At 53.9% G+C, this 25,581-nt stretch overlaps 1 protein-coding gene across 2 annotated transcripts; it reads left to right on the forward strand.

Moving 5' to 3' along the window:
• The first annotated feature begins 544 nt into the window (after positions 1–544).
• Positions 545–25,468, forward strand: Tbc1d9b (TBC1 domain family member 9B). Of its 2 annotated transcripts, XM_090320833.1 has the most exons (22): positions 545–762; positions 5,121–5,231; positions 7,817–7,935; positions 8,402–8,630; positions 9,286–9,544; positions 9,712–9,919; positions 10,811–11,023; positions 12,489–12,650; positions 13,025–13,175; positions 13,698–13,912; positions 16,394–16,511; positions 17,039–17,324; positions 17,998–18,127; positions 18,241–18,339; positions 19,072–19,140; positions 20,854–21,094; positions 21,404–21,469; positions 21,694–21,765; positions 21,970–22,020; positions 23,465–23,524; positions 23,682–23,788; positions 23,882–25,468. In XM_090320833.1, the coding sequence occupies exons 1-22, from the start codon at positions 645–647 to the stop codon at positions 24,602–24,604; spliced, it is 3,807 nt and encodes a 1,268-aa protein (XP_090176959.1). In that variant the 5' UTR covers positions 545–644; the 3' UTR covers positions 24,605–25,468. The 2 variants fall into 2 exon arrangements, with proteins under 2 accessions (XP_090176959.1, XP_090176961.1); XM_090320835.1 differs by lacking the exon at positions 21,970–22,020 and having other exon boundaries at positions 546–762.
• The last annotated feature ends 113 nt before the right edge of the window (positions 25,469–25,581 follow it).

A 25,581-nucleotide genomic window follows, 5' to 3' on the forward strand; every position in this document is an offset into this window, starting at 1 on the left:
CCGGGTGAAGTGACACACGACTGGCCTGGAGTCGCCCTGACAGCCCTCACTGGGCTCCGGCAGATTCCTCCGGTCAGGCTCAAGGAGCGGGGAATCTGCTAACGCTTCCAGACTCCCTTTGCTACACAGCCAGCAGTATATCCAAGAACGCTGAAGCTTTAAATGTTCTCCCAGAGCATGATGTTGTTCGCCCGCAAACGCCAGGAACCCATCTCTCTATCCTCGGTTCGCTGCAAGAACTGGGAGGGGCGGGGCCTGTTCGGGGGCGCAGAGGGGCGGGGCCTTGGTGGGGCGGGGTCTGTTCGGGGGCGGGGCGCGGCCTTGGTGGGGCGGGGCCTGTTTGGGGGCGGGGAGGGGCGGGGCCTTCACTGGCCGGGCTTTGACGGAGCGGGGCGGGACCTGTTCGGGGCAGAGAGGGGCGTGGCCTTAATGGGGCGTGGCTTTGACGGGGCGGGCCTAGCGGAGCCGTGCGTGCTGCCGTCCCCCCCCCCCCCCCGCCGCTTGCCTGCAGGGGGCGCCACGTTCCCGGCCGCGCCGGCCCCGCCTCTCTCGCTCGGCTCCTTCGCAGAGGCGGCGGCGGCGGCGGTGGCAGTGGCGGGCGCTTCCGCTTCGCGGGCCTCGGCCCCGGAGCGAGCGGCTCCGCGATGTGGCTAGGCCCGGAGGAGGTGCTGGTGGCCAACGCGTTGTGGGTGACGGAGCGGGCCAACCCCTTCTTCGTGCTGCAGCGGCGCCGCGGCCACGGGAAGGGCGGCGGCCTCACGGGTGAGAGTCGCGCGGGCGGCGGGGCCTGGGGGCGCCGGGCTGGGTCGCGCCGGGCTGGGCCGAGCCGGGGATATTCACGTCAGCGCGCGGCGCGGCGGCGGCGGCGGGGGGGGGGGGAGACGGAGGGGGAAGCCGGGGCAGGGCGGGGTCAGAGGTCACGGCGGAGGGGGGGCTACGGCGGGAGGCGACGGGTCGGAGTGACCCGAAGATCCGGTCAGGGCCGCCCCGGTTGTAGACTGCCGGGCGCGGCCTCTGCTGAGATTCGACCGTCTTCGCTTCATCCCCGGTCTGCCTCAGTTTCCCCAGGAGCACATGTTTCTTTCTAACTCTCTTCTTTATTCCCAACTTGCTGACGAAGACCTGAGGGCTCCCCCGAGCTGCTCTCCCCTTCCGCTTCTGCCCCGCCCATCTTTCCTGCTGCTGACCCCAAGGCTTTTTTTTTCTAATTACCAGGATGGGTGTTTTCCCCTCCAGAGCTAGCCAAGAGGCCTGACACCTCGTCACTCACACAGGACACGAGCTTCAGGCGTGTTCTGTAGGATTTGGGAGTTCTTCCCACTGGTATCCAAAGGCCCCTCTGCTCCAGGGCCTTGCCTGCTGTGGGACCAGAGACCCCCCCCAGTGCATGATTTCTCTAGGACTTCCTTTATTACCCAGCCCAAAATGCAGGCCTCGTGTGGCTAGATCTTCCATTTTATCAAGAGAAGTTTCTGGGAAATGACCTGGTTTTCAAGTATTGCAGCTCTTACAGTCTGGCCAGATGCAGGCGGTGACCTCTGCCACTAACCTCTCCTGAACCATTTAAAGTGGAAGAGACTGTGCCGGTTCCAAGAAAACACAATGTTCCCGTCAACCACTTGGTCTCCCTCTCCCTTCCTCTTAGAGACTTGCAGAAGCTGTGCTGGTCCTGCCTCAGGACCCGGCTGTTCAGTGAGAGTTGGAAGTCAGAGCCCCTTTGGAGGGTTAATTAGTCAGACTTGGGATCTTTCCCAGGCCTACTGAGGAAAGGAGGCCCTGGGTGGCATCACCCATCTCTCTGTATCCCCCAAGATGGAGCTTCCAGGCCTGATCACCCCTCCCTTCCCCCAGGGAACTATCCAACTGCTTGTGCTCCTTAGCATATGCCATGGAAAACATGCCCAGAAGAGAGTTGTCAGTGATCCAATTTTATTCCAACTGTCTTAAAAACCTCTCAATCTGGGCTAGGAGTTTGGCCTAATGGTAGAGTGCTTGCCTAGCATGCATGAAGCCCTGGGTTCCATTCCTCAGTACCACATACACAGAAAAAAGCCGGAAGTGGTGCTGTGGTAGAGCGCTAACCTTGAGAAAGCCCAAGGACAGTGCCTAGGTCCTGAGTTCAAGCCACAGGACTCGCAAAAAAAAACAAATAAAAAATTAAAACAAAAAACCCCTGCCAACCTAAATGTTAAATGGGAGTCTGAGGAGATGAGTGAGCCCATGAAAACATTTTCAAGTTCTGCAACATGGTCATGCCAACAGTCTAGCAACTCTAAAATACGATTTCCAAGACCAGAAAAGAAATCCCAGCATAATCAGTGAAAGGAGGTTTATTCCAAACTGTCTTAATTGTAGTTTAGAGACTACTTTGTAGAGTATTTCACTGAAACAGGTGAGAAATCAACAAGCCCCTGATTTGAATGTATCTGAGCAATACCTGGTTTGCAGTTGTTCATTGTATTTAGTAAAGATGGAATTGGAGAGGGGAAGGTCATATTAAATGAGTAGAGCTGGCCTGACTTAGTGGGGCATGCCTGCAGTCCCCTTCTACATGCAGGGCAGATAGGATTGAGGTTTAGGGCCCACCAGGGCAAAAAAGTTAGCAGGACTTCCTCTCAGAAACAAGCTAGCTGGGCCAGAGTGTGGCCTACTGGTTGAGTGCTTGCCTCTCATGCATGAAGCTCTGGGTTCGATTCCTCTGTACCACATACCCAGTAAAAGCCAGAAGTGGCATTCTGGCTCAAAGTGGTAGAGTGCTAGCCTTGAGCAGAAGAAGCTCAGGGTCAGTGTCCAGGCCCTGAGTTCAAGCCCCAGGACTGGCAAAAAATAAATAAAACAAAAAACCAGCTGTGGCAGTTTATCTGTTTCTACTTAGAACAGGAGTTATATATAGGAAGGTCTCTGTCTGAGGCTAGACTGAGCAAAAAAATGCAATACCTGAAAAATAACTAAAGCAAAATGGGCTGGAGGCATGGCTCAAGTGGTAGGATGCTTGCCTAGCAAGTTTAAGGCCCTCAACTCAAATCCCATTTCTGTACCAAAAAAAAAAAGTTTTTAAGGGTCTAAGAAACAAAAGTATGAGAGTTGAGTAACAGAATCAGTAGGTGGGCTGGAAGCAGGATACAAATGGTAGAGCATCAGCCATGATTGAAAAAGCCAAATAAGATCATGTAGCTTTGAGTACCCGCATCTAAAAAAAAAAAAGGACTAAGAGAAATTACCTCTGGCATTAACAGAAAGATGAGAACAACAAACTTTCAGGCCTTACCAACATTTCTGTTTAACAAGAAAGACATTTCAAACAATAGACAGGACTTTAGATTGCATCATCATTTAATTACTAAAGATGAGTGACTCATCTTTAGATAAGTGATAACAGAAAACTTAGTCTTCCTGCTGATTCTTTGGAAAATAATGACATGGATCAAGAATTCTATCACAGGTCATTGAGTAGGTGTACAGGATGAGAGGAAATCTTGAAATGCCCTAAAAATTCTTCAGTTTAGGACAAAAAAGGAAAAAAAATGTTTTCCCAAACTTAGCAATTCTACATATGTCCATATTGTTTTCCAGCCATGACTTTTAAGGCTGAAAGAAACTTTCTTCAGTGCTCAGAAATAAAGGTTTGGCTGGGCACAGTGGTTCACGCCTGAAACCCTAGCTACTCAGGAGGCTGAGATCTGAGGATCACGGTTCAAAGCCAGCCCAGGCACTAAAGTCCATGAGACTCTTATCTCCAATTAACCGCAGATAATGAAGTGGCAGTGCAGCTGAAGGAGTAGGGCAGTAGTTGAACTGAAGAGCGTATGTGATCCTATGGCAGAGGACTATAGTTCTTTCTGTTCTTGATATGGAAGATGATGTTACAGAACCATTTTCCCATGAAAAAGCAGCCCTCATTCTCAGCCAACAAGGAAGGGAGGCATTCTAAGGGATATGTCTGGTGTTTGGTGATATTAATAAGTATAAACCAGGCATATTGGTCTTACCTGTAATCCCAGGGGCTGAGGCCAGGAGAGTTAAGAATTTGAGGCCAATCTGACCTCAAATATAGGGAGACTCCATCTTGAAATAAGAAAGATTGTGTTATTTTTCTAAATTTTTGTGATTTGTATGGCACTGAATATCATTATTTTAATTTGTATCTTGTATTTTCTCATGTGAAAGAAATACTTAGCCAGGCACCAGTGGCTCCCTCCTGTAATCCTAGGATTTCAATTTGAAATCAGACTGAACAAAAAGTTAGACATCTCCAATTATCCAGCAAAAACGCTGGACTGAAAAAAAAAAAACCGCTGGACTAGAGGCATAATTCAAGTGGCAGAACACCCATTGTGAGCAAATAACTCCAAAGAGAGGAGTAAGGCCCTAAATTCAAGCCCCAGTACTAGCGGAAAAGAAAGAGGAAGAAAGAAAGATAGATAAGGAATTGACTAGAGTGTTTGCCTATCACGTGTAAGGCCCTATGTCCATAGCACCACAAAAACAAAAAAAAGAAAAAACGAGGGATGGAGGAAGAAGGAACACTAGAACAACTTGTTTGTGCCAGGTTCCATTGGCTTACCCTTGTTGTCTTAGCTACCTGGTAAGTTCAGAAAGGAAGGACTGACATTTGAATGTCAAGTGAAGCCTGCATAGACAGAGAAGCAAAAAGTGGAAAAGAAATATGTGTTCAAACCCAGAAGAGGACCTCTTAAGAGTTTTTAAGCATTGAGTCAAACCTGCCTGTGCCCCTGCCCAAAAGTATTTATGAGCCAGAAAAAAAAATCAATGATGGCTTCCTAGAAGTAGCTGGAAAGATCTTTTGTGAAATCAGACATCAGTGGAGGCCACAGAGAAAGAAGCTGTTTGAGTTGGGAATGCGGCTTGATGGTAGAGTGCTTGCCTAGCATGCATGAAACCCTGGGTTTGCTTCCTCAGTGCCACGTAAACAGAAAAAGCCAGAAGTAGTGCTGTGGCTCAAGTGGTAAAGTGCTAGCCTTGAGCAAAAGAAGCTCAGACACAGTGCCCAGGCCCTGAGTTCAAGGCCCAGGGCTCGCAAAAAAAAAAAAGCTGCCATTCTGGCCAGACTCAGCCTCTGGGGCCTCTCACTCTCCACACCTCTCTGCCCTGCCCCCCAGGTCTCCTCGTGGGCACCCTAGACGTGGTGCTGGACTCCAGTGCCCGAGTGGCCCCTTACCGCATCCTGCACCAGACCCAGGATGCACAGGTCTACTGGACAGTGGCATGCGGTAGGTATCCCAGGCCAGAAGGTCTTGTCTGGGAGGGAAGGGACACGCAGACTGCATTCCCATGGGTGGCTGCTTCCTGAGACGCCTCTCCCCACCCATTAGACAGCACACCCTATGCCTGCAAGAGAGACGGGCCAGGCAGGGGACAGATGGAACCCCTCGTGACCCTGAGCACTCAGCCTCAGTGTTGAAGATTCATTTTCATATTTACTTCTTGCTAAAATTTATCTGTAACCTTCTGGTCGAAACCTCAGGCACTTTCATGGTCTTACATTTGCAGAATGGTGAAAATTTGAGTCACTCGATGGATTTCCCCAGCTGGGGACACAGTGACATGCTGCCTTCTTGTTTCAGACCTCACAAGGCACACAAGAGGCCGTGTGTCAGTCTGTTTAGTGACATGTTTCGTGTTGTGCTTGTGCTGACACAAGCATTAAAATGGGGTCCCAGGGAAGTGCATCCATCACTTGTGAGTACAAGCCTGTGACAATGGTGCCCCTGAGACTTCGCGTCCCAGCACCACTGACGCTAAGCAAAGCATCTTTAAACTGAAGCACACAGCCAGGCGTGGGGGCTCACGCCTAGCTACTCAGGAGGCTCAAGGTTCAAAGCCAGCCCAGGTTCAAAAGGACCTGAGACTCTTATCTCCAATTAACCTCTAGAAAATGGGAAGTGAAAATGGCTCAAGGATAGGTCGGTAGCCTTGAGCCGAAGAGCTCAGGGACAACACCCAGGCCAAGTTCAAAACCACTGAAGCACACACAGTGATGCATTGATGGAGTATTGTGATCAGAGGACCTGGCCCTGTTTCTCCCCTGGAATAATGGAGGGGCTTTGTGTACACCCGCCATGAGTAATGATAATCCACTGTAGTCCCGGGAGGAAGTTTCCTGTTGGCTGGCACTGGCCAGCCTGAGGTGGCTCTGAGAAAAGGGCGGTCTTACCATCCTTGTGTGCCAGGCACCCGCCGAGCCTCCTCGTAGGTACTCTTGGCTCTGGGCTGGGGCCTTGGGGCCACCGCCCCCCAGGAGGGGTGAGTTGTGAATGTGTGTAGACTGTATCACTGGCCCTCACCTTCAGGAGGTGGCACAGAGGGACAGGAGAATAGAAGCACAGAGCAAGTGGCCACCCAGAAACAGCCTCTGCTTACCCCCATGTTGTCATTCCCTGCACCCTGAAATCACAGGTCTGCCGTCCTCTTCACGATCATACAATGTGGGTTAGAAAGGGGAGATTGCCCGAAGCCAGTGGAAAACCCTGGCAGGAACCCAGGTTTCCTGGATCCCGAACCAGGGTGCATTGCAGAAGAGAAGGGCTTTCTGTAGGGTCCCCAAGGCAGGGTCAGGAACCTTGTGTGTTTCTAGGCCATAGGGAAATAGGTAACTTTAAGGTGAGCCCAGGAGCCGGCACAGTGGTCCACCCTCGTGATCCCAGCCACTCAGGAGGTGGAGATGGGACCGTCACAGTTTAAGGTCAGCCCAAGCGTCTCAGCCCGTGGTTGGGCGTGGTGCTTCACCCTGTCATCCCAACTCAGGGGGGGCAGGAAAGGGAGGATTACGTGTGGGCTCTGGAGATTGCCACCGTGGTCTCAGCCGAGTTCTTCTTGGGAGTAGGCGGGAGAGGCTGGAGGACCTACAGCCAGGGAGAGGGGGAGGATCGGGGTGGGGATCCCTCTAATGACAGGGGGCCTGAGACTAGGGCGAGGCCCAGCCATGCTATAGACCCCCACCTCCAATTCATGACCTGACATCATCCCCACACCAGACCCTGATGGCTGCCCTGTCTCCTTCCCCACCAGCTGGGCTGGGTAAGAGAAGCAACTCATTATAGCCAGATGTCCTGCTGGCCCCTGTTCCCCTTAACTGGAGGTTTCAGAACCCCTAGAGTCCATCTGACTTTGTTTCTGGCCTCCTTTCCCCCATAGACAGCCTTGTCTTCAGACAGGTGAAACACCTGCAGGGCCTGAAGATCCCCCACCAAACCTCTCCTGCCCTCCCCCCACACACACTGTAATCCCTCACAACCACACCCCCCCCTCCCTCCTAATCCTCTCTGGGCTGGATGGTTGTACCAGCACTCCCACAGGAAGTCCCTCCAAGGCTAAGGGGAGGCTGCAGCTAGACAGGCAGGACTGGATTCTAATTTGGTGACTTCCAAGCTGTGACTTTGGCTCACTTAAGCTTGCTATGCATCTGCTTCCTCCTTTAAAATGGAAATAATGATGTCTTTCTGCATGGTATATGGGTAAAATAAAATCCCAGGGAAGTCTGAAAACGGGTGGCTTCATACTCAATTAGCTGGTACATCCCTTTTGTTGCAGTACCTACCAGCAGCTGTCCGGTTTGCATAAGGGTGCTGGTGTTCACATTTCCCACATAACTGTCTGCATGTCTGACTCTGTGTGTGTGTGTGTGGCCAGAACCATTTATCATTTTGGTTTTATGTATATGTGATATTTCAGCAGAAGATTGGAGAATGGCAGATGGTAGTCACACGAATACAGCCAGGACAAGTCACCTCTTTCCCTCTCTCTCATTTGAGTTTAAGCCCTGGTGATTTAATATCTTTCTTTACCAAACTTCTAGGTTCTTCCCGCAAAGAGATCACAAAACACTGGGAATGGCTGGAAAACAACTTGCTTCAGACCCTGTCCATCTTTGACAGTGAAGAGGACATCACCACGTTTGTCAAGGGCAAGATCCATGTAAGGCTGTGCCCATTTTCAGTCCTCCCTCCCCCTGGCCACAGCGCCCACGGTGGGCCGGGCATTGTGTATAAGAGAAAGAGACCTGCAGTGAGTATTTGGCAGTGAGACTTGAACACTTACACAAGAGCAGGATTCCTTCCTGCCTTCCTTTCTTTTTTTCTTTTTTGCATTTTTTTCCTTTTGTATGGAGTCTATGTCAGAACAATTTTACCTTAAACTTGTCTATTTTACAAAGTAACTGCCCAGAGCCGGTGGTGCCAGTACCTGCAGGCATTCTGGGAACTTGCTCAGTCACAGGTAGCTCTGTCACTCACGTGTCTTCACAGCAAACCAGCAGAGCCAGAGCAGGGCCCGTTCCTTCCCGGGAGCCACTGCCCCAAGTTCCCTGGGCCTCTCTGTTCCTCACTCTCTACCCTGGTGAGGCTAGATCTCACTGTCCCCCGCCCCGCCCCACCCGCCCCAGGGTATCATTGCAGAAGAGAACAAGAACCTGCAACCCCAAGGAGATGACGACCCTGGGAAGTTCAAGGAGGCAGAGCTGAAGATGAGGAAGCAGTTCGGGATGCCGGAGGGGGAGAAGCTGGTCAACTACTACTCGTGCAGCTACTGGAAGGGGCGGGTGCCCCGGCAGGGCTGGCTCTACCTGACCGTCAACCACCTGTGCTTCTACTCCTTCCTGCTGGGGAAAGAAGGTGAGCACGCCCCCCCCCCAGCCCCCCCTTTGCTCCTTCCCTTCACCTTGCCACCAGAACAGCATCGCCCCTCCACACCGCCAGCCTTCCTGGTGGCTCCCACACCTTCGCAGCCCACACAGGGGCACCCCAGCTTCTACCTGCTCTTGCTGGACTCTCTTCATACCCACAGCACCCTTCTTGACTGGCCCCCAGGTTTTTGTCAAAAGTTAGTGCTTCTAGGAATGCACGTCTTTGCCCAGTGCGTGTAGTGCTGCAGTGCTCTGAGCATGCGCCACCCTGCAGGACACCCTGGCACCCTCCCCCAAGGCTCCTCCAGAAAGCACGGCAGCCTCCAGCAGTCCCACCTGGCCAAGCCAGGCCCCCTCCATGTCCCCTCCATGTTCCTGTGCAGTCTCCCCTCACCCTCCTGCTCTGCACCGCTCACTCTGATTTCACCCCTGTGCATCTTTCTGTACACCCCAGCCGTCTGTGGGGCTCACGGATCCAGTGCAGTGGGTCAGGCAGGGAGTCTGAGGCCTGTCTCAGCAGCCACTCGGTCACCAAGGGTCCATAAGTGGCGCCCTCAGAGACGTGTCCCCCAGTAGGTCCTGGTATGCAGGGACCCTCGTGCCGCCCCACTGATGGGTGGTGCCTCTCTCCCACTGGCATCCAGTGAGCCTGGTGGTCCAGTGGGTGGACGTCACTCGGCTGGAGAAGAACGCCACCCTGCTCTTCCCCGAGAGCATCCGCGTGGACACCCGGGACCGGGCGCTCTTCTTCTCCATGTTCCTCAGTATCGGCGAGACCTTCAAGCTCATGGAGCAGCTGGCCAACCTAGCCATGCGGCAGCTGCTGGACAGCGAGGGCTTCCTGGAGGACAAGGCTCTGCCTCGACCCATCCGGCCACACAGGAACATCTCAGCCCTGAAGCGGTAGGTCATCCGCCCGGCAGGGGCCAGGAGCCAGGTCCCCCGACCCTGGCTGGCACCCAGCAGTGAGAAGGAGACAGGCCATGTGCAAGGCTGAGGTCATTGCCGCTCTGATCACGGGAGCGGCCATTTCTGTGTTAGCCCCAACTGGTTGCCACTGTTTTCCTCAGAGACCTGGATGCCCGCGCCAAGAATGAGTGCTACAGGGCCACCTTCCGGCTCCCTCAGGATGAGCGGCTGGACGGCCACACAGGCTGCACCCTGTGGACGCCATTCAACAAGCTGCACATTCCAGGACGGATGTTCATCTCCAACAACTACATCTGCTTTGCCAGCAAGGAGGAGGACGTGTGCCATCTCATCATACCCCTGAGGGAGGTGGGCATCCACTCAGCGGCCCAGTGAGCCCGGTGGGCCTTGGCTCTCCCTTCCAACCACACCTCCCTACACTCCCTGCAGGAACTGGTGCCCTGCCATCTGTCCACCTGCCCTTGATGCTCCATCCTGACCATAGACATTCTGCCATGCACAGCAGCACACACGCACAGAGGCAACACATCCGTGTTTTCACACACGTACCCCACACAAGCTTGCTTCCATGCTCGTGCAAGTACACATATGACACACACCATACATGTCGACTTCTACATGCATACGTATCCATACCACATGTTCACGTACACACACCTCATGACACTTTATCCTATGTACATGTGTCACGTGTGTGTGCACGTTCATAAATTTGCATGTGCATACCACACAACAATATCACACACGTACATACCACACACACAAATGTATATTTATGAATGAATATTTGTAGATACCACAGTGAGTGCTGTATCTGCACACATGTCCCCCTCCCCCCACCGTGCCTCCCCTCCCTTCGCACCTCTCCCACCCACTGACTCCAGGACCAGCTGTGAAGGAATGCTTCCAGAACAAGTGTTCAAGTGTAGGGAGCAGTCTTGCACGAGGAGCTCAGGACAGGAGCTCCTTAGACGAGCCAGCGGGTCTCCTGCTACACATTTTATAGCCCCAGCTTCAGAAAAGCCCTGCAAGGACAGTCAGCACGCGCATCTTGGGCAGATGAATAAAGCAGACTGAGAGGCACAAGTTCCTCTCTCTAGGCCATACACAGAAGGGGTGACAGCAGGCTATGAATCCAGTGGGTCCACTCTGCAGCCCTGGGTCCCTCACAGTGTCAGGCACACCCAGACTTATACTTCAAGATGCAAAGGCGCAAGAGAACTGCTTTTACCTTCTCAGGTGACCATTGTTGAAAAAGCGGACAGCTCCAGTGTCCTGCCCAGCCCTCTGTCCATTAGCACCAAGAGCAAAATGACCTTCCTGTTTGCCAACCTGAAAGACCGTGACTTCTTAGTTCAGAGGATCTCCGACTTCCTCCAGAAAACGCCATCCAGGCAGCTGGGCGGCACCATCGGAGGGAGGAAATCCAGTGTTGTGGATCCTGCCCCAGAGGTGAGCCAGGGCCCTGGGGCATAGGCAGGGTAGGAGGATGTGGGGAGACCCGCTGGAGTCAGCCATGCCCTGTCTGCGATGGCGGGGTGAACAGCTGAACCCAGTCCCAAGCTCCACCCACCTCTTAAAGACCCCTCTTGCACTGGAATCCCACCCTTCCCCTGGTCCCCCTCTCCCCCATTTTATTTTGGTGCCCGTCCTGGGGCTTGAACTCAGAGCCTGGGCATTGTTCAGAGCTTTTTTGTGCTCTACTACTTGGGCCACAGCTCCACCCCTGGCTCTTTGGGTGATTAACTGGAGATAAGAACTTTTCTGCCCAGCTGGGCTTCAAACTGTGATCCTTAGATCTCAACGTCCTAAGTGCCACCAGCACCCAGCCCTTCCGGCCATTGTCCAGTCTACTACGGGGCCATTCCCCATGAGAAACCTATGACCACACCATCCATAAAGTCTCCTTATCAACCTCTACACTGAGACAGGGCCACACTGCTGAGCCCTGCCATTACTATACAGCAGACTGAACACTAACCCCTTAATGCCACCAAGTACTGCCTCAGTGACCTGTGAGTGACTTCTAGGAGCCCCTTTTGATCCTCAAGTCTGGGGCACTCCAGTCTCTCGTATGAAGTGGCATAGTAGTGTTTGCATATAACCTCTGCCCATCCTTACGTACTCCCATACTCTTGTGTCTGTGTGTGCAGCTTCCGCAGCTGAAATTTACGTCCTCACATTTTTGCTTAGTATTTTTTTTTTTTTTTTTTTTGCTGGGTCATGGGGCTTGAACTCGGCCTGGGCACTGTCCCTGCGCTCTTCAGCTCAAGGCTACCACCCTACTCTTGAGCCAAGCCCACTTCCTGTTTTCTAGAGGTTAATTGGAGTAAGAGTCTCAGGTCCTTTTGTGCCGAGCTGGCTTTGAACCATGATCCTCAGATCTCAGCCTCCTGAGTAGCTAGGATTACAGGGGTGAGCCACCTCGCCCAACTGCCCAACTGCTTAGTTTTTTCTTAACTCAAGGCTGGCCCTCCACCACTTGAGTTACACCTCCACTTTTGTTTTTTTGGGTTTTTTTGGCCAGTCCTGGGGCTTGAACTCAAGGCCTGAGCACTGTCCTTGGGTTTTTTGGGGTTTTTTTTCTTAAGGCTAGAACTCTATCATTTGAGCCACGGCACCACTTCTGGCTTTTTCTATGTATCTGGTACTGAGGAATTGAACCCAGGTCTTCGTGCTTGCTTGGCAAGCACTCTACCAGTAAGCCAAACTCCTGCCCCCCCCCCTTTTTTTTTTCTTTTGTTTAATTGGAGATACGGGTCTCAAAAGACTTTCCTGCCCAGGCTGGCTTCAAACCTCAGTCCTCAGATCTCAGCCTCCTGAGTAGCAGGGATGACAGCTGTGAGCCACCAGTGTATTGAGGCGCCTTGCACAGCTCAGTTGTTAGGTGTGTCCCCTTCCCTGTTTTATTTTCTAGTCTCTCCCAGCTCCTCAGGAAGTGTCAGAACAGCCCACCAGCCCGTCCTCTCCCCTCGGCAGCCAGACAAGCTTCAACGCTCAGGAGGTGCCAACCGCTTCCCAGGGCCTGCTGAAAGTCTTCCAGAAGAACTCGCCAGTGGAGGAGCTCGGGGCCAAGGGGGTAAGCCTGAGCCACAGGCTCTCAGCTGCAAGTGCCGGAGTCCGGCCCTGAGAGGGAGGCAGGAGCTGCCTCTGGGTTTGCACCTCCTGGGCAGTCTGAGGTGGACCAGGCACTCCTGTGGGGACAGCCACTCTGCCTGACCCGGGCAGCTGCTCTGAAGAAAAGCGCCACACTCACCTTCCCCCTGTAGGATGGGGTTGGGCTTACCCGTGTCTTATCATTGTTTTGAGAGCCGAGCTGGCTGGCCGTGCTCTAGGTTATTTGCACAGTGAGCCTCTGGCCTTGCGCAGAGTGGGGCTGGGGGCCTTCATCCCTGGCCTCGGCACCCAGACGGCCTGCAGCCTCCCGACCCCAGTGCTTTCCTCTCCCCTCAGGCCAAGGAGAAGATGAAAGAGGAGTCGTGGAACATCCACTTCTTCGAGTACGGCCGTGGCATGTGCATGTACCGCACGGCCAGAACTCGGGAGCTAGTCCTGAAGGGCATCCCTGAGAGTCTCCGAGGAGAGCTTTGGCTCCTCTTCTCTGGTGAGTGTGGCCCGTTGTCCTGCCCATGGCCGAGCAGTGTGCAGCTCCATGGGCAAGTGGGTGGTTGGCATGGCCCAGTCCCCGGATCTCATCCCTAACCAAACCTAAGAATTGTTCCCATGTGATGTAACATCATCTGTGAGCTACCTCCCGAAGTCACCACGAAGGGAAGGTGCCAGCCCCTCCCAGAGCAGCTATGGAGGAGACCCCAGTCCAGAAGAATAGGTGTCAGGGGGGGCACTTTGCATGGGTGGCACCCATCTAGCTGCAGTGAGAGGGGAGACGTTCTCCTGCGTGTCCCCCCCACGGGCTTTAGTCTTCACACCTTAGCATGTTCACTCAGAGCTTCAGAGAGGGGCAAGTCTGCCCCTGACCTTGGGCGGAGAATGGCCGCTGCCCAGACGCAGTAACCAGGGCGGTTCTGCCTTACCTCTGTGGGGCATTCCTGTCTCCAGTCCCCCCAGTTCCTGCCTCTCCAGTGGTGGGAGGAAGAGGAGAGACAACTGCACTGTGTCTCCCCAGGGGCCTGGAACGAGATGGTGACCCATCCCGGCTACTACTCGGAGCTGGTGGAGAAGTCCACCGGGAAGTACAGTCTGGCCACCGAGGAGATCGAGCGTGACCTCCACCGCTCCATGCCTGAACACCCTGCTTTCCAGAACGAGCTCGGCATCGCTGCCCTGCGGCGGGTTCTGACCGCCTATGCTTTCCGAAACCCCACCATCGGCTACTGCCAGGTAAAGCAGAAACGCAGAAACCCAGAAACAGCTTTTGCTCAGACTCCCAGGAGCAGGGCCCTGTAGCTTGGGCCTCCCGCACCTGTGCCCTGCCCCACACCTCAGAACGAAGCCTGACCACAGAGCCTTAATTTAAAAACATCTCAGTGTGGTGGCTCTCGCCTGTAATCCTAGCTACTCAGTAGGCTGAGATCTGAGAATCGAGGTTCAAAGCCAGCCTGGGCACTAAAGACTGTAAGATTTATCTCCTATTAACTCTCAGAAAACCACAAGTGGCACTGTGGCTTAAAGTGGTAGAGGTCTGGCCTTGAGCTGAAGTGTACATACTAAGTTACCTTCTGTATGCTGCCAGCCTGGGTCTTAGCAGCATTTGATTTGTATGTGAGAGATATGCATAACTAAGTCTCCATTTTATTGAGTTCAGTGGCATTCATACCATCTGACAGCCATCGCTGCTGTCATCCACAATACTTTCTGCATCTTCCCTACGTGAGATGCTCCCAGGACACAGTAACTCTCCATCCCCTCCCACCAGCCCCTGGCAGCCACTGTCCTTAGTACTTCATAAAATAGAATGGTGCAGTATGTGTTGTTTGTGTCTGGCTTTTCCCATAACATTGCTGTCTTCAAGACTCATCTATATTGTAAAATGTGTCAGACTTTCCTGAATAATAGTTCACTGTAAATACAGACCACAGAATGTGTATCCAGCTCTCTGTAGATAACAAACGTGGTTTGATTATTGTGAATACTGACTGCTGCTATGAACCTGGAGAGCCAAATCTGTCCAAGTTTCTATTCAAGTTGGTTTGAGTATGTGACAGAAATGAGACTGATGACTGGATCTTTCAGAGGCATGTGTCATTGGATGTTCACTCCAACCATCCACATGTAGGTATTTCACTGTGGGACGGATCTCACTGTGGTTTTGATCTGCAAGCAGCTTCTTAGGTCATTAAATGTAGACTTCTTCCTGGCCAGGTCAAATGGCTTTGTCTTGACTTTGACTTGTATCTGGATTTCTAGGACACCAGGTCCCAGACCCCCATCCTTCCACACTCACCGTGTGTTACACAAGTCATGGAAGGCCAGTGTGCCCACTAAAAATAGGTTTTAAAAATGGTGTGCCAAGGGCCGGGAGTTTGGCCTAGTGGTTAAAGTGCTTGCCTAGCATGCATGAAGACCCGGGTTCGATTCCTCGGTACCACATACATAGAAAAAAGCTGGAAGTGGTACTGAGGCTCAAGTGGTAGAGCTCTAGCCTTGAGAAAACCCAAGGACAGTGCTCAGGCCCTGAGCTCAAGCCCAGGACTGGCAAAAAAAAAAAAAAAAAAAAAAAAAATGGTGTGCCAAGGGGCCTGGAGTTTGGCCTAGTGGTTAAAGTGCTTGCCTAGCATGCATGAAGACCCGGGTTCGATTCCTCGGTACCACGTACATAGAAAAAAAAAAAAGCCGGAAGTGATGCCGAGGCTCAAGTGGGAGAGCTCTAGCCTTGAGAAAGTCCAAGGACAGTGCTCAGGCCCTGAGCTCAAGCCCAGGACTGGCAAAAAAAAAAAAAAAAAAAATGGTGTGCCAACTATTTACCAGAGCAAAGATATGGAACCAACCCAGATGCCCCTCAGTTGATGAGTGGATCAACAAGATGTGGTATTTATACACAATGGAATTCTATGCTGCTGTCAGAAAGAACGACACAGAAAAAAATCATACTAAATGAAGTAAACCAGACTCAAAGGAACATTGGGTCATTGGTTTCCCTCATTTGTCATAATCAGTAGAAACCTTGGGCTCTCCTAGCAGAGATTTGCAATAGAGCAAAACCTAGATAACATAAGGCCATATAGAATGACACTAAATGAAAGGACTTCCAGGACATAGAAACAAAAGCCAAATAATGAGTGATTGTTGTCCTGAATGTACTATGTTATCTCTCATCTCTTTGGCTGTCCTTGATTATCTAATATTGTTACAGTATTTCACCTGGTTATCTGATATATTGTATATGTGCGTATTTGGTTATGGATAGGGAAGGGAGGAAAACAAGATGAGGGGGCGGGGTGAGGGGAGGGAAATGGAGACCAAGACATGAGAAAGGGTAATCAGTGTTTGTGAAGGAACGCACCTTCTGATGAATATAATGTAACCCTTCTATTAACTGAAAAAAAAAAACTAGTGGCTCTTAGGGGAGTGAGGCCCATACCTCACCTGTCCATCAGCGTTGTCACCGGTTTGTTGTCCTCCATCCATGGAGGTGTCATTCACTAATGCCCGCCTTCTCTCCTTCCCAGCGCCCTCTCACCCATGTGAAGGCGTTTGCTGACTTTCTATCCAATTGATTTCCTGTAATGGGTCTCCTGGTACATTTCCCTAAGTTGGGCAAGCACAGTTTCTCACCACGGGGCGCTGGCCTCTAGAAGGAAGGGGCCAGCATGGCGGGGCCAGCAGTGTGAGCCTCTCCCCTCGCCTCCTCTGTGCCCACAGGCGATGAACATCGTGACCTCGGTGCTGCTGCTCTACGGCAGTGAGGAGGAAGCCTTCTGGCTGCTGGTGGCCCTGTGCGAGCGCATGCTGCCCGACTACTACAACACCAGAGTGGTGGGTGAGTGTCCCTGCCACTGGCTCCCGACGGGCTCCCCTCCCCAGCCCGGCCCCGTGCCAAGCACGTCCTGCCGCCCTGCAGGCTCTCTTCTTACACACAGAAGGGTGAGAAATAGCCACAGACCCCTCTGATTCATTCTGCCAGTCCTGGACCTTGAGCTCAGGGCCTTAGACTTTCTCAAGGCTAGAGCTCTACCACTTGAGCCATAGCACCACTTCTGGCTTTTTTTACCTATATGGTACCAAGGAATGGAACCCTGGTCTTCGTGCACGCTAAGCAAGCACTCTACCACTAGGCCACACTCCCGGCCCCATGTTTTTATTTTGTGAGTAATTTCACACAGGGGCTTCACTTCAGCAAGTCAGGTTGTGAGTACAGTGCACCTTGATCTGCCCCTCCCCCGGGCACACCCCTCCCCTCAACTGTCTGTGTAGGTACAAGTGGCACGTTTTGGGGTTCCCTGACTCCAGACTGTAGGGTTCTGCCTAGAGGCCTGGTTCACGCTTGGCCTCCTGTCTCTTCTGCAGGAGCCCTGGTGGACCAGGGCATCTTCGAGGAGCTCACCGGAGGCCTCCTGCCCCGGCTGTCAGAGAAGATGCAGGATTTGGGGGTGATCTCAAGCATCTCTCTCTCGTGGTTCCTGACCCTCTTCCTCAGCGTCATGCCCTTCGAGAGCGCTGTGGTCATCGTCGACTGCTTCTTCTACGAGGGCATCAAGGTGATCCTGCAGGTGGCCCTGGCCGTGCTGGATGCCAACATGGAGCAGCTGCTGGGCTGCAGTGATGAGGGCGAGGCCATGACTGTGCTGGGCAGGTGACTGCTGGCCTTCTCCCTGTGCTGGGGGTGGGCATGGAGGCCCGGGGCCTCCAGTGACCGTGCCCTCCCTGAGCCAGCCAGCCTGTCGCCAGGCTCAGAGATACTCCATGGGCAGGAGGGGGCACTGCTGGCGGGAACCCCAAAGAGGGCAGGGGACAGAAGCCTCCAGTCCCCCTAGGCTGGGGCCTGCGTGATTGGATCCAGGCAAGCTAGAGAACACCAGCACAACAGCCTTAGCTGCTAACGGAAGCCGAGTCTCCATCAAGCTGCTCTGCTGGCCCTCTGCCAAGCTTAGCACTGCTACTTCCCCTTCCCAGAGAGAGTGCCTGCATCGGATCTGCCAGAGCAGCAGAGTGAGCCAGTAACAGCTGACAGTGAGGGAGGTTCAGGCTTACACCCCCCTCCACCCCGTCTGCCTCCTCCCTACAGCCCAGCCCTCATAGATAGTCTCTGGCACCCAGCCTTTGCTTCCTCCCCAGCCACTTCACCAGAGGCCTGGAGAGGCCCCTCCTTGGGCTTTCACCTCCAAGCAGGGAGGGAGGGAGATGGTGGCAGCGGGGGGCGGGGGGGGTGGAGAGCTCAGCTTACCTGGGACCCAGCACATCCTCGGAGCCACAGGTGAGACTTGGGGTGGGTGGGTAGTCTAGACTTCTGTCTGTATTCTTCGCAGGTACCTGGATAATGTGGTGAATAAACAGAGCATTTCTCCTCCAATTCCACACCTCCATGCCCTGCTGACCAGTGGAGATGAACCCCCTGCCCAGGTGGACATCTTCGACCTCCTCAAAGTGTCCTATGAGGTCAGCCCCTAGCCATGTTGTTTTGGCCAGGCCTCTTTCTCTGGTGGCCACAGGAGGGCCTGGGTGGGGTCTAGGCCCTGGCCCTGGCCCTGACCATTCTTCTTGTCCCACAGAAATTCAGCAGCCTGAGGGCAGACGACATCGAGCAGATGCGGTTTAAGCAGAGGCTGAAAGTGATCCAGTCCTTGGAGGACACAGCCAAGAGAAGCGTGGTACGGTCTCGGGTGCCTGGCAGGGCCTTCAGGCTGCTCCCGGGGTGGGGGCCGGGGTATCTCTAGGCCCTTCCTGGGCTGGGGCAGATCCCCACATCCGCCCTGTCTCTCATGCTGTCCTGGCACCTGTGTCGTGGCTAGGCTTCCAGGACTGGAATCCGAAGTGGGGATTAGACTAGCTCTGCGCCCTTTGCTCACGGGTGGTTGGTAGAAAGTGTTTCTGCCACCCCACACCGCAGGACTCTATCAGAGCCTTGGTCCTAATCTCTGCAGGTCAGGGCCACCCTTGCCCCTGCCTGCTGTGGGACCTCATGGCTCTTCCCCCACAGAGACAGGACAACTTGTTTCACCTGTCTATTTCCAGCCCCTCTAATCGGTCACAGCAACCAAAAGGGACTAACTAATCCAAGTAGAGAGCCCTGACTAGTGGGCTCTCAGACTGTTCCAGAAAGCCAGTACTGGGCCTAGCAGCGATCCAGATAGCAGCCATTCCCACCCTCATCCCTGACTGGGACCCCCTGGCAAAAGGGGCGCAGGGAGTAGGAGCTGATGCAGCCAGTGGCCAGGCCGTACCCACTGTCCTGAATGGGGCCATCTCCCGGGCGTGGCCCATGATACCAAGAGGCTGTCTGATGCTCTCCCTGTGCACTTGAGTCTCACAGAGTCGGCCCTTGTGCCTCCTGTAGCAGGAGCCTGGGGATCCACCGGCGCAGCTGTGTCTCTCTCCTCCAGGTCCGAGCCATACCTGGGGACATTGGTTTCTCAATTGAAGAGCTGGAGGACCTTTACATGGTGTTTAAGGTGAGAGCAGGCATGAGGGTGGGACCAGCACCTCATCCTAGTCCCCTGAGAACATTCATACCCCACTTCCTTCCAGAGGAAGGGGGAAAAAAAGCCTCATTGTACCTGACAATGAGTGCTTAGAGTTTCGACAGAACTCCTTTGAAGTAAAGAGAAGCCTTGTGTCGGTGGCTCAGGCCAACTTACTACTGCCAGGAGGCTCCTAACTACCAAGGAAGATTCTGCTACCTGTGAACAAAACCACCAGCCTAAGCCAGGCACAGTGGCTCACGCCTGTAATCTGTCTGGTGCGGTTACTCACGCCTGTAATCCTACCTACTTAGGAGGCTGAGATCTGCGAATCAAGGTTCAAAGCCAGTCTGGGCACAAAAGGCCCTGAGACTCTTATTTGTAATTAACCTCTAGAAAATGAAAAGTGGGGCTTGGCTCAAGGGTAGGGTGGTAGCCTTGAGCTGAGCTGAAGAGCTCAGAGACGAGTTCAAGCCCCATGACCCACAAAAAAAAAACAACAACAAAAAACCAGCCTGGAGCACAAGGGCCTGAACTCAGGGACACATGGATGCACACGCACAGACACATATGCACACACACACACACACACACACTCCCAGTAAAGGGAAGAAAATCCATTCAAAGCCAATTGCTAGTGTCTTATACATGTAATCTAATTTTTTCTTTATTTTGTTGGTAGGGCTTGAACTTGGCCTGGGTACTGTCTCAGCTTGTTTATGCTCAAGACTGGCACTCTACCACTTTGAGCCATAGCTCCACTTTTGGTTTTTTTGGTGGTTAATTGGAGAGGAAAGTCTCACAGAATTGTTCTGGGCTGGCTTTGAACTGGGAGCCCCAGATCTCAGCCTCCTGAGTAGCTTAAGATCTGAAGATTGAGGTTTGAAGGCAGCCCAGGCCAAAAAAAAAAGTCCTTGAGACTCTTATCTCTAGTTAACTACTAAAAAGCTAGAAGAAAGGATGGACACCAGTGGCTCGAGTGATAGCCTTGAGGAAAAAGCTCAAAGACAGCACCCAGGCCCTGAGTTCAAGCCTCACAGCTGACCAAAACCAAATAAACAGAAAGGGCTGGGAATGTGGCTTATACCTAGCATGGACAAAGTCCTGGGTAAGATTCCTCAGTACCACGTAAACAGAAAATGGCCAGAAGTGGTGCTGTGACTCAAGTGGTAGAGTGCAAATCTTGAGCAAAAAAAGCTCAGGGGCCGGGAGTCTGGCCTAGTGGTAGAGTGCTTGCCTAGCATGTACAAAGACCTGGGTTCGATTCCTCAGTACCACATACACAGAAAAAAGCTGGAAGTGGTGCTGTGGCTCAAATGGTAGAATTCTAGCCCTGAGGAAAATCCAAGGACAGTGCTCAGGCCCTGATTTCAAGGCCCTGAACTGGCCAAAAAAAAAAAAAAAGTTCAGGGACAGCGCCCCTGAGTTCAAGCCCCAGCACTGGAAACTTAGTTAATTAATTAAAAGTTGGACGTAGAGCTGTGGCTCAGATATTGGACCACCAACATTACATTAAAAAGCTACGGCGATTAGGCCCCGAGTTTAAGTCCCAATACTGGTCCACCAAAGAGAAAAGAAAGTCCAAGTCACCCTACACAGAAAGGCGTGCAGACACTTCACTGACCAGCCTAGGGATGCGCGGCTTCCAGCCCAGGCAGCTCCCATCCAGGCCCCAGAGGCCCCTCACACCTCGGTCCCCTGCAGGCCAAGCACCTGGCCAGTCAGTACTGGGGCAGTAGCCGCACTGCAGCAGTCCACCGAGACCCCAGCCTGCCCTACCTGGAGCAGTACAGGATTGACGCCAGCCAGTTCCGGGAACTCTTCGCCAGCCTCACACCGTGGGCCTGCGGGTCGCACACGCCCGTGCTGGCTGGTCGCATGTTCCGACTCCTAGACCAAAACAAGGACTCGCTGATCAACTTCAAGGAGTTCGTGACCGGCATGAGTGAGTGCCACTAGAGCCTGCCAGGGCCAGGCGCTGCCCACCCTGCTCTGGGAAGCTTTCTGGATGTCAGCCAGAGGTCTGTCCCACAGCATGAGCACGGGGGCCACGAGCCCGCCATGAGGAAAGGCGCCTGCCTTCCCTCCACCCCGCCCAGCGCTGCCCACCCTGTGCAGGGTCCTGGGAAAGCGAGAGGCCTAGGGCTCGTCGAGCAGTGGCCCACCCAGCCATGAAGCACCGCACCGGAACGGGGAGGGCGGGCTGGGTTTCAGAGCCCCCCACCAGCGCCTCTCCACCTTCCCTGCTCCACAGGCGGGATGTACCACGGCGACCTCACCGAGAAGCTCAAGACACTCTACAAGCTGCACCTGCCCCCAGGTGAGCCAGCCTCTGCTCCAGGGTCAGAGGGTGGCGTGTGGAGGTGCAGGAACAGGGCCATGGCAGGGAGGGGTGTGCAGAACCCCATGTGTGCAACTGCCCCAGCCATACCAGGCACAGGGCCTGGAGGAGACCGTGGGGGGTGTGAGCCTTTGTCTGAACTCAGGGTTCACTGAGCAGAGGTCCTGCTGCCCTCTGCGGTGCTCACCTTTCCCTCCTCTTAGCGCTGAGCCCAGAGGAGGCCGAGTCAGCCCTGGAGGCCACGCACTACTTCACGGAGGACAGCTCCTCAGAGGGTGAGCCGCCCTGCCCCACACCCCCACGGGGCCCCCGGGGCCAGCCAGGTGCACGCCTCACAGGGTGCTCCACAGAGGGCCTCCGCCCCATTCCTGGGCCTGCTTGGTCCCTGTGGGTGCTCTCAACTCCTGTTTCTCTGCGTCTGTCTCCACGGACCTCGGCTTCTCTTCCCTCTGCCCTCTGCACCTCCTCTGCTGCCCTAGTGTCTCCTCTGGCCTCCGATCTGGATCTTTTCCTGCCCTGGGAGGCTCAAGGTCAGTCCCCAGGGTGGGTAGGGTTCCCTCTTGCCCCCAGCTTCATCCCCCCCTTATCCTTGGAGGCCCAAAAACTGTGTGCAAGGACTCTGTCCTTTGGGGATCAATCCTGGGGGGCCCACAATGAGGCTGCGCCTCATGTAAGACAGGGGGCCCTTCAGCTCTGGGGTGGGTGATCAGTGGTTGACACATAGCACACAGGACAGCAGGCAGGTCCAGTGTCACCTCATCATGTTTGCAGGAAAGGGATGTAGAAAGATGTGCTCCTGCCTCGGGAGGTAGAGGCCCAGGGAATGGTAGACGCTGCCCGGATGCTGTCACAGATTTCTGTTCCATGCAAATACATGCTGAGTGCCTGTCAGAATTCATTCTTGTGCCACATTTGAAGCAGGCGGGAGCTGGGCACCAATGGCTCACACCTATAATCCTAGCTACTCAGGAGGCTGAGATCTGAGGGTCACAGTTCCAAGCCAGCCACAGCAGAAAAGTCCATTTTCACCAGAAAACCAGAGGTAGAGCTGTGGCTCAAAAAGTAGTAGAGTGCTGGGGCCGGGAGTTTGGCCTAGTGGTTAAAGTGCTTGCCTAGCATGCACGAATACCCGGGTTCGATTCCTCGGCACCACATACATAGAGAAAAACTGGAAGTGGTGCTGAGGCTCAAGTGGTAGAGCTCTAGCCTTGAGAAAGAAAGTCCAAGGACAGTGCTCAGGCCCTGAGCTCAAGACTGGCAAAAAAAAAAAAAAAAAGTAGTAGAGTGCTACCCTTGAGCAAAAAAGCACAGGGACAGTGCCTAGGTCCTGAGTTCAAACCCCAGGACTGGCAAAAAAAAAAAAAAAAAAGACCCAGAGTGCACCAGGATGCCAGGGCAGTTTCAAAGGCTTACGTGAGCTCAGCTACTTGAGGTCAAGTTGCAAGTACAGGTGGGATTGATCTGTGGAAATTTTTCAGCAGAAATGATGTAATTCATTCATCATCAAGCACATCATCATTCACTTAAACATTTTTTCAAAGCATAATGAGGGTTTTTTTGTTGTTGTTGGTTTTTTTTTTTTTTTTTTTTTTTTTTTTGCCAGTCCTGGGGCTTGAACTCAAGGCCTGGGCACTGTCCTTAGACGCTTTTTGCTCAAGGCTAGGGCTCTGCCACTTGAGCCACGGCACCCATTCCAGCTTTTTCTGTTTGTGGTACTGAGGAATCGCCCCTAGGGCTTCATGCATGCTAGGCACGCACTCTACCACTAGGCTACATTCCAGGACCCTATTGTTTTTTAATGGGAAGTGATTCATTGGGCATTTTGTTTGTGAACTTGCCCACCAGTGCCAAGCTTTGCTTCAAGGCAAGAAGTGAAGAAGTGACTAGCTCTCCCTCCCCGGCCTGGCAGGGGACAGTGAGGGCTGTGGTCCGAGGAATTATGTCCATGCTCTCTTTATTTTTCTCCCTGTCCAGAGACACTATCACAGGAAGAGCAAGAAAGCCATGGAAATGAGGACATCCAAGACAAAAGAGGTACAGCCGCTTATTCTCCTCAGGGTTAGGGGTCTCGGGACCACCCCTTGTTCACTGTGGGGGAGCCACCATTATCTGCCCTTCCCTGGGGCCATGCTGGGTGCCCGTGCTGCCATGGTCACTCATGGGTACGAATCTCTCCCTTCCCCCTACTCAGAGGAGAAGGGGACCAGCCCTCCCGACTACCGCCACTACCTGCGAATGTGGGCCAAGGAGAAGGAGGCCCAAAAGGACACCATCAAGGATCTTCCTAAAATGAACCAGGTAGGCTGGGCCAAAGCCCATGCGGACACCCAGAGAACAAGGGGTGTGGGGGGCTGGGCCGCGGGCCTCCCGCACCCACCACGTTCTCCGCAGGAGCAGTTCATCGAGCTGTGCAAGACGCTGTACAACATGTTCAGCGAGGACCCGGCCGAGCAGGACCTGTACCACGCCATCGCCACCGTGGCCAGCCTCCTCCTCCGCATTGGGGAGGTGGGGAAGAAGTTCTCGGCCCCCGCTAGCCGGAAGCCCCGGGAGGGGCCCCGTGGAGAGGGCCACGCCAGTGCCCCAGAGGAGGACGAAGAGCCACCGCCGGTCCCCCAGGCCCAGCTGGACCCCACACCTGAGCTCCAGCCGCCAGCTGCAGGGGATCCCCAGGCCAAAGCCGGCGGGGACACCCACGCGGGGAAAGTGGCCCAGGAAAGCCAGCTGGTGGCAGAGGGAGGCAGGGGTGAGGGGCAGGGCTCGCCATCGCAGCTCACGTCTGATGATGACACCAAAGATGACCTGTCCATGTCTTCCTATTCCGTGGTCAGTGCAGGGTCCCTGCCATGCGAGGACCTCACAGAGGACACGGTGCTGGTGGGCGGGGAGGCCCACAGTCCCTCCAGCCACCCTCGGGCGCGCCTTGGGGGCTCTGTGGACGTGGACTGGTGCATCTCCTTCGAGCAGATCCTGGCCTCCGTCCTGACAGAGTCGGCGCTGGTGAACTTCTTTGAGAAGAAGGTGGACATCGGACTCAAGATCAAGGAGCAGAAGACGGTGGAGAGACAGTTCAGCGCCTCCAGCGACTATGAGCAGGATGGGGGTTCAGGCTGAGCAGGCCTGAGTCCTGGAAGTGGGGACCCTCTCCCCTCCTCCTTCCCTTCTTGCCTTCGTTTTCCTCTTGTGCCAGAAGCCAGGGGTCCTGAAAGAAGGCCGGGTACAGAGCAGGTACAGGACTCCTGGACCTGCATCCCCAGAGGCTGGAGGTTCTCGCTTCCTTCATGTGGCCAGGAATCCACCTGGAGCCCGGTGGCTCCACTTTAGCACGGAGCTGAGATCTACCCCGCCTGCTGAGATCCTGCCCCCATGCCTCCCCTAGGCCAGGGCTAAGGGCCTGCATCTGAGACTGGCCTACAGATTGGGGCTCAGGTGCCAGCTCCTGCCACCTAGTGGCAAGATACATGCTTTTGGGCTCCAGAGTGCTCTGAGGAGCCTTGAGCCTGAGCTTCTTGAGAAAGGAGGGCAGGAGATGTGAGCTGCAGGCAGGGCTGCACGCCTTCTTTCCAGCTTTCTCCTCCCCGTTCACGTTGAAGGCGCATCCTCAGGTCCTAATCCATGTCCTTGTATTCATGTCAGTTGGCTAAAAACCACACTGTGCTCGATGCCTTAATAAATCCCTGAAAGAAACAAAAAGCACACCGTGTGCTGTCCCTTCCTGTGGCCCTGTCCCACTACACTTAGTTCCCCCCTGGCCCATGCTGCTGGGGACTTCAGGCCTTCCAGGATAAAAAGTGGGGCCCCCGTGTCAAGGCAGCTCCCCACACATGTGAGTTGTGTCCTCAGGCTGCTGTGGGATCCCCAGCAAAAACGAGCTCTGTGACTTGTTTTTCATGTAACTTACATGTCACAACTGTATTTGTTTTCAAGTCTGAGTCTGAGTTCTAGTAAATGTAAAGGTGTATAAGCACCTCCACAGTGCAGTTGTAAACATTTCGTTTTCTGTGACCAGATAGACTTGGTCTACTGGTGGACTTCCCTGCCTGTCCCAACTCCCAGCCTGGAGACCGCCTCTCTACTACCATACGTTTCAT

Source organism: Megascapheus bottae, chromosome 29 (genome assembly GCF_031878675.1).
Source record: "Megascapheus bottae isolate mThoBot1 chromosome 29, mThoBot2.hap1, whole genome shotgun sequence".
Classification (NCBI taxonomy): domain Eukaryota; kingdom Metazoa; phylum Chordata; class Mammalia; order Rodentia; family Geomyidae; genus Megascapheus; species Megascapheus bottae.